The sequence below is a fragment of the Phragmites australis genome, chromosome 7 (assembly GCF_958298935.1).
Source record: "Phragmites australis chromosome 7, lpPhrAust1.1, whole genome shotgun sequence".
In the NCBI taxonomy this organism is placed as follows: Eukaryota; Viridiplantae; Streptophyta; class Magnoliopsida; order Poales; family Poaceae; genus Phragmites; species Phragmites australis.
Genome location: NC_084927.1, coordinates 26,357,813 through 26,371,302, shown reverse-complemented (window position 1 = coordinate 26,371,302; position 13,490 = coordinate 26,357,813). Strand labels below are relative to the sequence as shown.

The following is a 13,490-nucleotide window of genomic DNA, read 5'->3' as shown; positions in this document are numbered from 1 at the left end:
GATGTTAACATATGAAAACATTTCAAAAATCATACCACTCAAGGAAAAAGCTAAAGCAAAATTTTCAGCCACAAAAGGTTCTACTGTGAATCTGATATCCCAAAACAAGAGGGAAAGGATGAGGGAAATCTTCTCTCTGCAAAAGAATGCAGTGAATTTACTTTTATTGATAGATCGCAAATGAAAAGCAATAACAAATTTGCTTGTGCCTGCTAAAATGGATATAAAAAACACAAGTTAAACAATTGCAAGCAAACTTACTCTGTAGTTAGCAACAGTTCAGTTGATACTCTTTCAAGTAACAGACCATCAATGAAAGCTTCCTTAGAAAGCTTCCCTGCTTTAGAAGTCAAAGTCTCCCAATATCGAAATATGTTTACTATGTTGCTTCTTTTCATTCTCAAAAATCCAACTAAGTGTATTGGAGTTTTTTTAGATCCACTATTATGCCCAAGCATGCTATTTGAGTCCAAATTGATTGGCTTGGTCATTTTTGTTTTACTTATCCCAACAACAACTTGCAGTCCAGGATGTGATGATCTGTACATTAAGGTAGTATTCTCACATATATACATTAAGGTACTGTAGGTCATGAGAAATAAAGGAAGAAATAGAATAAGTTGAATAAATTGGATGGGCAAAATTGAACTCATAAAACCAATAGCATATAACAATAATCACCACTTATGAAGCACTTAATTTTGAGGGAGATAGGAACCTTGTGTATGGATCACCAAGGCCCGCTAGCATTTTTCTCCACTTGAACAACCAAATACACCACGCTCGTGATCACATTGCCGTGAGGCAAACTCATCATCCACATCCCGGTGACCCCGGACCGTTGTCGGCGTCGGGGAGGAAGCTCTCGTTAACCACCTCTGTCGATGATATGGGATCCGGGGGTTCCTGAGTCCCAAGGCCAGGACAGCGCGGTGCCACATGGTGACTTCCCTCGGGGACCACCTCCCCGAGGACCTGAGGGAAGCATGATCCGGGAGTGGGTGCTCGGAGTCAAGAACAGGTGGTCCCCGAGCATCCAGAGAGCCCCGAGGACCCGAGGGAAGCATGGTCCGGGAGTGGGTGCTTGAGGTCAAGAACAGGTGGTCCCCGAGCACCTAGAGAGCCTCGAGGACCCAAGGGAAGCAAGGTCCGAGAGTGGGTGCTCGGGGACCAACTGTTCTTGGCCCCGAGCACCCGGCAAGCCCCATGCCGGTGGACCCCGTAGGGACTCCACGACGAGGTGTCGGTCGGTGGGAGGCCCCATGCCGCATTTAATGGGGAGCATTGATGGTCACATCCAACCACTCTCCCCCACGCTTGTCGTACTAAATACGCCAGTCCCTACCACTGCCTGGCAGGAAGGCGTGGGCACAATTAATACGGTGGGTCCCATCGCATGTCCCCTCGCGGGGCCCATTAAGAAAGACGGCTTGAAGATATCTTTGATGGGCTTGAGGCTTATCGCCCTGTTACATCAGATCGCGTCAGACCTACTCTGACCAAACAGGCATGAGAGAGTACTCAGAAGCTGGCCGGTGGGCGCCCCTGTGCCTGCTAAAGCTGGAACGCGAAGACCGATGGAACCGTCCGAGGGATGTATTTTTAACCCTCTGTAACATCAACTGTAGATCAATGATGGTCACTTTCCATTTATTATTTATGGGAACTTGTGCCCTCGTTCTGGGCACTCCCTGAAGGGCCTCCCCCCCGGTAGATAAAAAGGGGAGCACTTTGTAAAGAAAAGGATAGACATCCGAAGATAGAGGAAAATAGGAAAGGAGAAGATCATTGAAAACATACGGGATACGCAGGAGTAGGGTATTACGCCTCTGTGCGACCTGAACCTGTCTAAATTCTTGGTGCATTCATTTCTACTAGCTCACGATCCATCCCACCTAAGTCCCACTCTCATTAACCTCACGTACGAGGTAGTTCCAGGACCAGCCCTCCGGCCGAATCTCAAAGGGGGTCCCTCAGGATCCCTGCTCGCAGTGTTCATCCACCGACAACCTCTCACGCCTCCTTGACGAGCTGATCATTCGTCACCACCTCAGCCCTCACCTCCTCCTCCACCACCGTGCCCCCACCCCGACACATCACCGGGGGGGGGGGGCAAGGGGCTGCTACCACAGTCGTACACCCATCACCTGTGAGGAGACCCAAGAAAGAATCTTGATTGGAGATCTTGGCATGACCATTAGGACTCCGTTGGTGGTGGCGCTGGATTTGGCCCCGTTGGATTGGAGCTCGATGGAGGGGGAGGTCAATGGGAGGTGGCGTGGAGGCGGCATGGCTCGCATCTCGGCAGGCAACATGGCCTGGGTGGGGAGGTTGAAGAGCGTAAGGCTAGATCTGGTGCGGATGGGGACGGTGCGTGTCACATCCCAATGCGTTAATTATGTAATTAAGTATGTGTAATCATCATGGCGTCTTAAAATCATGTTTTAAGTATTTAAAAATGTTTCATATGTGTCTTGAGTCTGTGCATGTTCCCACTGTTTATTTTGAGTAGAAATAGTTTGGAGATGGTTAGGAAGACGCTAGACCCTTAGGAAGAAATTGGGAAAAGACCCTCCCCTGGCGATCCAACCACACCACCGCCAGTGAGACCGCCAGAGGCGTGCAGAGCCATTTTGGTTTGTGTCCCGGGGTGGTATGACCACCCGAGCCCGCTGTCTGACTGCCAACGCGTAGTGGATTTCCACTTAAGCCATCAACCGGTGCCTCTCTCACTTCCTTCTCACTCTCACTCACTCTCTTCACGCGAACCGAGGGAGAGAAGGGAGAGGATGGCTCTGACGACCAGAGATCGACGAGAGAGGCTCCTCCGATCTCCCTGAAGGCTTCCCCAAACTCATCCCCTTTCTCCTCTTTGCCTGAGGAGTTTCTCACATGTTCATCCACCCAAAGCCTGTACCCCACCCGGAGCCCGATCTCCAAATCGAACTTTCTCGGAGTGATCCCCTCCAATATAAAGTTTCCCTACACTAAGGTGAGACATATCCTACCATTTTTCTGTTGTTCTCGAGCCCTAATCGATCCTCATTCCATTTAGACTTGACCTCCACCATAGCCTAGATCCCATCCATAGAGCTTTTCAAGTTTGGCTTAGTGAATGTTGTCCAAACCACTCTAGAAGCACTACACTAGTCTCCTAGAGCATTTTGGTACTCTTCGTGGTCAAAGGCAACGCTGGAGCCTTCGCCAGCAACATCACTGAGGTGGCGCCAACAGGGCCCAGCAGTCTAACTTCCATTATGGCCGGTCTGACCACTGAAATGAGACTTAGCTGATTAGTTCCATTTTAGACTCCATAATCAGGAGTCAGACCGCCGCTAGGGCCGGTCTGACCGTACAAGGGTTCAGTCTGACCGCCAGAGCACAAATCTCTCTACAACCCGACGATCTGACCTCCACTTCTTCTGGTCTAACCGCCAGCTGCATAATGCACTGTAGTATTTAGTTGTCCCATTTGAGGTTCAAACCTTTTCTAACCCTATTTGTTTGCCGATCTTTTGCAAATGCTTTTGAAATACGGCGCTTTTCATGCCAGTTGCAGTTAATGCATCATAAGCATACATTTTCATCATCATTTTCTTATTCGATGCATTTGTGTCTTATTTAGAGAGCGACACGCCGACGGTTCAAGTGATAGAAGGTGACACCGAATCACTAGAGTTTTGCGAGTGCTGCGCAGGAAGCGTCAGGCAAGCGTCGGAGCAGTAAGGCAAGCATCTAAGCATATTCTACCTTGTATTTTGGATCATGTTGAGTCTAAATGATAAATTATGCTATATGTATGTTGTGCATATTAGTGAATCCGTGTCGGGTTATATAGGTAGAACCTATGTTGATGCATTATTTCTACCTTGATCTTGTTGATGATTCTTATCCTTGTAACCTGGGTAGAATATTATTGATGTCTAATTTAAAAGGTTGATCGAAAATGCTTAGCAATGCTTAGGTTCTCGGTAGAAGTTGAGCAGTGGTTTAACCATTATTCACGAACTTAGGGCTTATTTTATTGTTCACCAAGATAATTATGATATTGGGAAGTATGAGTTATGAGAATGAGACGAGATGTGGGTGGTGCTAAGGGTATATCGGGAGCGAAACCCGAATGCCATAGACGGTTTGCGTCGATTAAGCATAGATCATTGTTTCAGTTGGCTTTAACACTTTTCGTACTAACCGCATATCTGATTATGGGAAGGATGAGCCGAATACCTCGTGTAGCTGTGACCATTTGGCTTGCACGTTTCGGGTGTTATCGATATAGTAGGCTTGTAAGGGGTATCTAGTTTACTTAGGGAGTAGTTCTAGATAACCCCCGCATCTAGAGCCGCATGTTCAAACAGTTAGGGCTTACTTGGGAAATGTTGATGCGAGTACCCCCTTGTGTGGGCCTATGTGGTCACACAAGCCGAATGGTCCTCGAGTCATATATGTAAAGATGTACCCTCTTGCAGGGTGTAGGAACAATTCGAATTGCCGTGCTCTCGGTCATGAGCATACTTCTATCCATTTGCAGCAGTCGTAAAGTCCGATGTGGGATGATGGTATGGTATGTTAGGATATGGTGATGATTATTGATGAGATAAGATGTTTCTGTTACTGATATATTTATGTTATGGATTTCAAGATAGAAGGGTATATGTGGTTAGATACTCACACCTTTGTGTAAAAATTGCTTTTGCATATGAATCTACTTAACCTTGTGGCCAGTTCCTTGCTAACTCATCTAAATGCATAATCCTTAAAGTCGAGTTATTATATATATCCATTATGGATTAAGTCTTACTAGTACCTTCGTACTTATGTTGCTTTTACATGTGCTACAGGTGAGGAGGAGCTAGTGTTTGATTACTTCATACCCGTCGATGTAGGTGATAGGCAGGATTAGTGCAAACTACTCGAGTGATGAGGTTTTAGGGTGGTGCCTCAGGGCAAATGGCTTCTCCCATCTTTTGTTGTTTATAGATTTTGTTTTTCGCTGCGTAGTATCTCTAGGTGGCTAGGAGGTGAGACTGTTCTTTTATCCGCATTGTAGCGAAAATGGCCCTATTAGGTCATATTTGTGATTTTGGTGATTAATAACAATATAGTCATTAGGACTAACATGTTTGTCAAGAATATATGTTAGTATGTCTCATAGATGTAATACATGAAGAAGTCACAACAGTCATGATAGAGTTTGGTCGAATTGGAGAAGTCCCAGGAAGATTGGCCTCATCGAATGGTCCGGTGCTCTATGTGTTGAACTCATCGAAACATTTTGATCAGAGAAGGTTATAGCCATTGAAGTTGAAGATCAAAACACCATATAGTCTGGTGATTAATGTGTTGCACACACCGGACAATGAATAGTGCAAAGGGACAGAAGGAGTTCAACACACCGGAAGGTCCAGTGTATTTGTTATACACATCGAAGGCTTAACACCGGACTAATTTACATAGAGATGGTGCCAAGTGTTGAAGAACGAAGTTCAAGGCACTGGATGTTCCGATGATGGATGTTGTGTACACTGGAGTATTATTTTCAAATAGGGTTGCATTGGTTCAGTTGGCTGAAGTCAACTCACCGGATAGTCCGGTGATAAAGTGATGCACACCGAATACTTACACCGGAGAAATTTACACAGAGAAGAAGGAAAGGCTCGGGTGGCTCAAGATAACTCACCGGATAATCTGGTGATGGAGATGAATTATACACCAGAGTGTCCGGTGTTCACAGAGGCTTGAGTGGGGATTCCAACGGCTAGTTTATGAGAGTATACTCACCGGATGATCTGGTGTTAGTACTATTATTCTTACCAGATCATCTGGTGTTAACAACTTTTCTGAGCCGTTGGGTTAACGGCTAGTACATGGGTTTGATGCTATAAATACCTCCACATTTAGTCATTTGAGGTTGCTAGAGTTCTAAGAAGTTCATGTACACCTGAGAAGACATCCAAGCCACCAAAGTGCTTAAAGTGATCATTTAATGCGATTAAGCACACCATTAGAGGGTGATTAGTGTTTATAGGCTTATAAAGTATGTTGCTAGATGACTGCTGCCTAGAGGTTGGATCAAGAAGTGATCCAAGCTTGTACCTCTTGGTACGCTGGTATCTTGGAGTCTTGGTGACTCACCGGTAAGCTTGTTGACCCTCTGACTTGGTGTGGAGCGGCGGTAAGGCAATTGTGCAGGGACGCGAAGACCCTTGCCTTTGTGGCTCAAGCTCTGAAGTGATCATAACGGCAAGAGACCGGAAGAGAGACTTATGGTGAGGCCTTGCCTTCGTGGCTTGGTGGCTCATCCAGGTTGAGACCTTGTCTTTGTGATTTAGTGGCTCAATAGTCGTAACCTGGTACCGTCCGAGAGTATATCCGTGATGGAGCTCCAACGTGGACTAGGGGTGGCATCTATGCCATCGATACCACGGGATAAAAATCCTTATGTCGATTTTACTCTCTCTACCTTATTTACATTTCCGCATTTACATTCTTGCAATTTACCTTCCTAGATAGGTTGCAAGCTCTTTTGATTGGTAGAGTAGATACACTAGATAAACCTAGAACATATTTAGATAGAAATTGATATAAGTATATATTGGATAGTTTTTGGAGCCGAATAGATTTTAAGTGTCTTAATTCACTCCCTTAGAACGTCACCGATCTCTACACTCATAATGTTTGAGTGTTGTAAATTATTGTAATTGATAATCCTCTAAAGATTTGTAATATAATTCCATTACTCGCTCTTTATTAAGCTTTGTGTGATGTCATATATTGCAAAGGCATGTGTTTTGATCTTAGACACAAAATATATTGTAGGACTACCAGAATTGCAGTCTGATTAATCATTATAGTAATGATTATGCAAATGATCGACTTAATGATTAATTAAAATTCAATTTGGATGGTTCCTCATGGTGTGGTAGGTAGCGGCAGAGGGGGAAGTGTGTGGCGGCGTGGTGGAGAGCCCGGAGGACATAACAGAGGCGAGGTGCGAGAAGGGTGGGGGTGGACGGCGACGGCGGTGCAGAGGCGAGCTCACGAAGGGAGTGAAAGGCGGGGAGGATTAGGCGGAATGGGAGGCCTAGGGAGGATGTGGAGAGGAGCACGAGGAGGTGCGGGGCGGGGCCAGAGAGGGAGAGGATGTGGTGGAGGAGGGTTGCGGCGATGCGGATCGGGAAAGGAACCGAAGTGGAGAGAGCGCGATGTGCGGAGGGACCACCTGTCACACCTTGGGAGAGGAGAGGGGGTGGCAGGACGTTCTGCCTTTCTTGGAACGACCATAACATATTTTTTAAAGTAGTAGAGATATTTAAAAATCAAAAAAATACAAAAATTGGCATTTGTTTTAAAAATACAAAAATATGCTACAGTTACCTATTGGAAGAAAGCTAAAATAATATGTTCCATTACTCTCAAAATTCAAAAAACTATTGAAATAGATACTTATCGTTCTTCCAACATGTGCCAATAATTTATTTTTTAATTTTTAAATGGATTGTAATTTTTATTTTCGAAATATAAAAATAAATAAATCTCAGATCTCAGAAAGCTTTCCGGGCCTTCTAACGTGGGGTTTCTGGTTTTCTGGGCTTCGTGGATGAAAGCTGTCTGCCTGTCTTCGGCTGTTACAGCTCAGGAAAAAGGAAAAGGCAAAGAAAACACTACTCAATGAGAACCCTATAGTGCCCAGGTTTAAAAAACCGTCGGTAACCGTTCAAAAATCACGGTTATCGACATTCTCGGTCCGGTCCGGTTTCAGAAACCGAACGGTAACCGAAATTTGAATTAAAAAATTTGAAAAAATAAAAAATTCAAAAAAAAAATTCAAACAATTCTTCAAAAAAACTAGACACAATTCTAAGACCTTCTGTGAAAAAAATTCAAAAATAATATCGTTTGCATCATATTCTATAGGGAGAAAGTTTGAAAAAAATAAAAAAAATTGAAGCGTGCGGCTCAGTTATTAACTCACGTTAAGGAAAAGTGTAACATGCAAAAACATATTTTTCTTGTATAAAACGTATTTTAAGAGAATCTTTAAAATTAATTTCACTTTATTTAGAGTTTTATTAAATTATCTATGATTTTTACAAAGTTCACAAGCATAAAGTGAATATGTTAAGAAACAGCACTGTAATTAACTTTTTCATATCTACTATTATTTTTTCTACGTAAATCATAGTATAAATAAGCTAATGAAAGTGGTTTCACTAATTTTTGAGGTGTGATGGGTCAGTTATGAATTAATCTAGTCGCAACACATTTACACAATCATGCATGTTACAATAACTAATTCATGAGTCCATGTATTTTTAAAAGATACAGGATCATGTAAGAAGACTAATAAAATTAGTTTCATGATTTTTGGATTAGCAAAGAGTAAACTATGCATTTAACTTGGTTTAACAAATAAAATTTCTCACAGAAAATTTTGAACTTTTTATGAGTATAAATACTTTTATCATGTAGATCATGTTAAAAGAAAGCCAACAAAATTTGTTTCACTTGATTTGAAGCTCAGATGAATTATTTATTGATTTTACAAGATTGAGCCATTTTTTAGGTTTTTTGTTGAACTGCGCTGAAATTCAATAAAAACCGCTCGATAAATTGAGAAAACCGGTAACCGACCAAATCAAAAATACGAAAAAATCGCTCGGTAACCGACCAAAACCGAGCGGTTACCGAGAGGGCAAAAACACGATTTTGCTGAATGAATTTTCTCCGATTTTTTTTGAATTTTTGACCGGTAACCGCGATTACCGTGAGATTTCGGTTACCACCGGAGCTCGATAACCGAGCTCCGGTCGGTAACGTGAACCTTGATGGTGCCTAGTAAACACATTGTTTGATAGAAGTATAGAACTCATGCAGGTAAAGAAAAGCTGTCATGATTATCTGAACATCACATTCCTTGTCCAGCTGCACCCCCATTTTCTTCTGCCAGGGGAAGTGCAAGCCATCAAAGGCTCATTCAATCCGCACCGAACTGCATCAGAACTGTTTTCTAGATTCAGCAGACATGACATCCCCCGCCTCTGAACAAGATCAGATAACCAAGTCACGACGACAGAAAATGGAAACCAACTCACCAAACTGCATCAGAGCTATTTGAACCGTATACATTGCGGCTAGAAAGGAAAAGAAAATGATGACTAGTGACACTGAAAATAACCCATAATCCATATGGGGGCCATCAGTCCGACCAGCCATATCACTGCTATCCACGCCATGCTTCAGTATCTCCACATCTTAAGTTCACAACAGATGCCGAAGTTATGTACAGTAATGGGAAATAACTCTACAATCCATTTACCTTCTGAAAATTATCATCCGCCTAAAGAAGAAACTAGCATCGGCAGCTGCCCATAAATACAGTGTGACTACAGACTTTGGTGAAAACTCGAATAATATCATCCTGCTCGTAAGTCATAATCCTTAAGATCAGGTCCTTGCCCAAAAATAAAATCCATAGGATCAGAAACAGGTATTTTACATTCATAAATTGCACTACATGTCAGGTTACTTCCAACTCAAAGGGCATGTACACTAAGGGCACTCCAAATCTGCACTAATTAAGATCAGTAGGTTCAACCATTAAAAAAATATCAGCAGGTTCAAGCCGAAGGCATTACAGTAACCTACGCAGGCAGTCCGGCGGGCAGCTCGTCCTGCTGACGTTTAAGGTAAATAAATAGTACACGTGCATCTTGAGGCCTGATGCATAATGTAAGATCAAACTCTTTTAATTTCACCAGGCACATCTTGTGTTAGACCTGGAACATTAAAGTCAAGGAACAGAGACAGTGGTGAGATAATATGAACAGATCAAATTTTGGGAAGCATTATAACACAATACAATAGGACCAGCACACCGAAGGCAGCTTACTTCATCAGTATCAGAGGATCAATTATTCCCCTTTCTTTTCTTCCGCTTCTTCGAGGAGTTTGAAGAGACAACCCCTACATTGGTTGCTGGTGCAGCAGGTGGGGCTATGGGTGGTACTGCTGGTGGAACTGCAGGGGCAAAGGGTGGGAAAACCATGGGATGCGGGTGCATTGGTACTAAAATCATTCCTGGGGGCACAGCTGCCGAAGTAGGAGCCATAGCCATCATTGTTGGTGCTGCTGCCATTTGTACAGATGAAGCCACCGCGACTGTAGCCACTGCTGCAGGCATAGGTGTCGAAGCTGATGTTGCATTACCAACATCTTCTGTGGATGGCTTCAAAGACTTAGTGCCTTTTTTACCAGCAGAAACTGGACTTTCTCCAGGCCTTTTATCTTTTCGAGATTCCTCAAACTTGCGTACTTTCTCTTTAGCTTCTTTCATCACAGACAGGACATACTCCATTGCATCAGGATCAGTAGCTCCCATTTCCACAATGTCGGCGAAGTACTGGTGGCCATTCTTGTAGAGATTGTCCACTTTATCTTCACGAACATTTTCTGGTTTCGTGCCCTTCCCTGTAGCTTTTGCCACTTTCGGTGAAATGGGAGTTTCCTTAGGTTCCTCAGGGCATTTATAATCCTTCCGCCACCGATCGAGAATATACTTGGGAGGTATGAGCATCACAAGCTCTTGCTTCAAGACAGCAAGAGCATGGCTACATAAAATACCTTTAAACTGGATTGACCTGCAGATGCACCATACTTCTTTCTCGGCACTGTTGTACATCACTCTGTAGTCAAACTTCCTCTCCTTTCCAATTACAGTCACATTGTAAGTCACTATTGAACCATTCCTACTGACTTCAGTACAATTCACATTCATCAGCTGCTTCAACTGATCCTGGAACTTCTGGAACATATTTATCGTATAAACATTTGAAAATTGCTCCTCAAACAGAAGACCAGATAGGACTTGCGGCCTTTGCTGAAACGAACGGAAATCGTCGTAGGCTTCTCGATCAGACCTGAGCTTCATAGCAGTATCGAATTGTTCAATGAATGTCTTTATTGTGGTTTCTGGTGTAATATATCCATCAAAAAAGGCCTCCAATCGTTCACTACGACGAACAGTGGAGATACCAGCCCAGAAAGTATCCTTTACATATGCTGGTACCCATTTTGCTCTCTCTTCAAACAAGGTTGTAAGCCACTGGTTATCATGAAGATTATACTGATTGATCATTTCAACCCACTCCCTCTCAAAATCAGCTGATGTAATGGTGTCATAGACTACCTTTTTCATCCTCAGACTAATTGCCTCCTTATCCTCAACTCTTCCGGACATTTCAGGAAGTTCTTTCATTATATGCCAAAGATTGTATCTGTGCCGAGTATTTGGAAATACTTCACTGACGGCTTTGACTACTGGCCTTGAATGTGTCGTAATAATTGCTTCAGGTGCTTTATCATTCATACATTTTAGCCACTTTTTGAATAACCATGAAAAAGTCTCTGGAGACTCATCTCCAAGTAGACCACATCCTAACAGCACAAACTGCCCATGATGGTTGATTCCCAGAAATGCAACCAATGGAATGACAAACTGGTATGTCAAATAGACAGTATCAAAGCAAACAACATCACAAAAATGTTGATACGCAACTCTGGATCTAGCATCAACCCAGCAAACGTTCTTGAGTCGGCCTTCATCATCCATGTCCCAGTTGTAAAAGAAGTTGGAGTTTTGAGCTTGCATCTTATCAAAGAAAACTAAGAGTGCCTCAACATCACCCTCTGCAAACCTCAACTTTCCAGCCTTACCTGCGCCCTCAATGGAATAATTTGACTGCGAAAAGGATCTCACCATGAAATCTTTGTTTTGATTAGGTGGCCTGCCTCTACCAGAGTGAATCTTCGGGTTCAATCTAGTTTTGGCATTGAATGGGCGGTGCTCCCTTTGCCAGTCAGGAAGATCTTTAAAGCACATCATGAATCTGACCATCTCAGGATTGCATGGGTGGTTATGCTCCAGTTCAACAAACACCACTTCCCAATGGTTCTCACTAGCGCTATACTTCACTACCATCATTGCTTTGCAGCCAGTCTTTGCAACAAGCCTCCTTCGAGCTTTGAGGCCAGGCTTAATCCTAGCAATGCCACCTTTGTAACAAACAAATGTAGCACGGTATTTGACCCCATCAACACTGTGGGATGTCCTCTTTGAGACCCCGAAGCCTGCACGGTAGCCATACTCTAGGTAGAACTGGTATGCCAAATCGACCGTCTCAAAAGTCATGCCAACTCGAGGGTTGACAACATCTTGCTTATCCAAAACTGTGCTGTTCTCAAAGGACATGGAAGCCTCCCTAAATTGTGGTTGCAAGCTGCTCCTGGAATAAGGATCGTTGTGAAGGGTGTCCATCACATCAACACTCGGTTATCCGAATCTTAGGTCAACATAAACTGGAAAAACAAAAGGTGTGTAAAAACCGCTTGAAATAGACCACATAAAACAAATACTTTAGTAAAGAAATCTGTAATTTTTTAATGCAACTTCCTTCTAAACTAAATATTACTTGGATAACACAAAGAATCAGAAAATATCGTTTTACTTACATGAGCAAATAGCCATTCCCAAACTCAACTTCTACATAGAAAATTGGATGTGATTGTCTAAATCATGATGACAGCGTAGCATTCCTATTTGCCACTAGGACCATTCTGAATGTTTCGATTTGCTCAGAACCACTATGTAACAATATTGATGAATTATGTGTTATATATCGTTCTTGTTTCCAGTCAATTTAGAGGTCATTTCACATTTACTTTTTGCAAATATAGAGACAACAAGAGTGAAATGATGGGCCAAACCCCTTTCCTCCTGTCCATCTCTCCCAAAATTGGAGCAGCCCGTGCCATCCAACTATCAATCTCTCATGAACAAAACCTTGGAGATGCAGTTGTGATTAGCCACAAAATTAAACATTTGAAAACTACCACAGAAACTGATAAAAAGGAAAGAAATAAAGAAATAGCACTTAAGCCTTCCAAATATCACTGGATTTTTTTAAAGATTGCTTGTTTAATGGCTAACTGGGGGGACTGGTATTTAGCATGCACTGAGTCATAGTTGTCCTGGAGGCAGGGGCGGATCTACCCGCCCCGACGAGCTCTGGCGGCCGCCAGAGGCGGCCGGCGGCGCAACCTCCCCCCCCCCCCCCCCCCATGGCGGATCTATCACCCCGGCGAGCTCTGGTGGCCGGTGGCGCAACACCAACCCATCCCCCCCCCCCCCCCGCCCTCCCCTCGGAGCGAAGCGGCGGCGAGGGAGAAAACCCATCAGAAACGCAGTCTTTCTCTATCAGCATCAGGGGGGATAGAAGGGGAGAGCTAACGTACTGTCGCGATGGAGAAGCTGCGGTAGACGAAGGGCGCCGCGATGGCTGGCCTGGCCTAGCCTGGCCTCGCCCCGGCGATCTCTCACGGTGGATGGGCGGCGACGCGTGCGGAAGGCAGAAGGCAGAAGCCAGAGACGGAGAGCGCCGGCCGGTCGACGATATGTGTAGAGGGCAGAATTCAGAGGGAACAGTAATACG

General features: G+C 43.8%; 1 protein-coding gene across 2 annotated transcripts; it reads right to left on the bottom strand.

The window, feature by feature from the left end:
* Positions 1-9,260: 9,260 nt before the first annotated feature.
* On the bottom strand, positions 9,261-13,490 carry LOC133924418 (protein FAR1-RELATED SEQUENCE 6-like). 2 transcript variants are annotated; one of them, XM_062369935.1, is made up of 3 exons: positions 13,294-13,490; positions 9,893-12,357; positions 9,261-9,779 (listed from the first exon to the last, which is right to left on the bottom strand). In XM_062369935.1, the coding sequence occupies exon 2, from the start codon at positions 12,314-12,316 to the stop codon at positions 9,911-9,913; it is 2,406 nt and encodes an 801-aa protein (XP_062225919.1). In that variant the 5' UTR covers positions 12,317-12,357; positions 13,294-13,490; the 3' UTR covers positions 9,261-9,779; positions 9,893-9,910. The 2 variants fall into 2 exon arrangements, with proteins under 2 accessions (XP_062225919.1, XP_062225920.1); XM_062369936.1 differs by lacking the exon at positions 13,294-13,490 and adding an exon at positions 12,766-13,008.

Excerpts from the sequence above, each read along its gene's own strand:
- LOC133924418 (XM_062369935.1), bottom strand. The coding sequence starts at position 12,316 with ATGGACACCCTTCACAACGATCCTTATTCCAGGAGCAGCTTGCAACCA.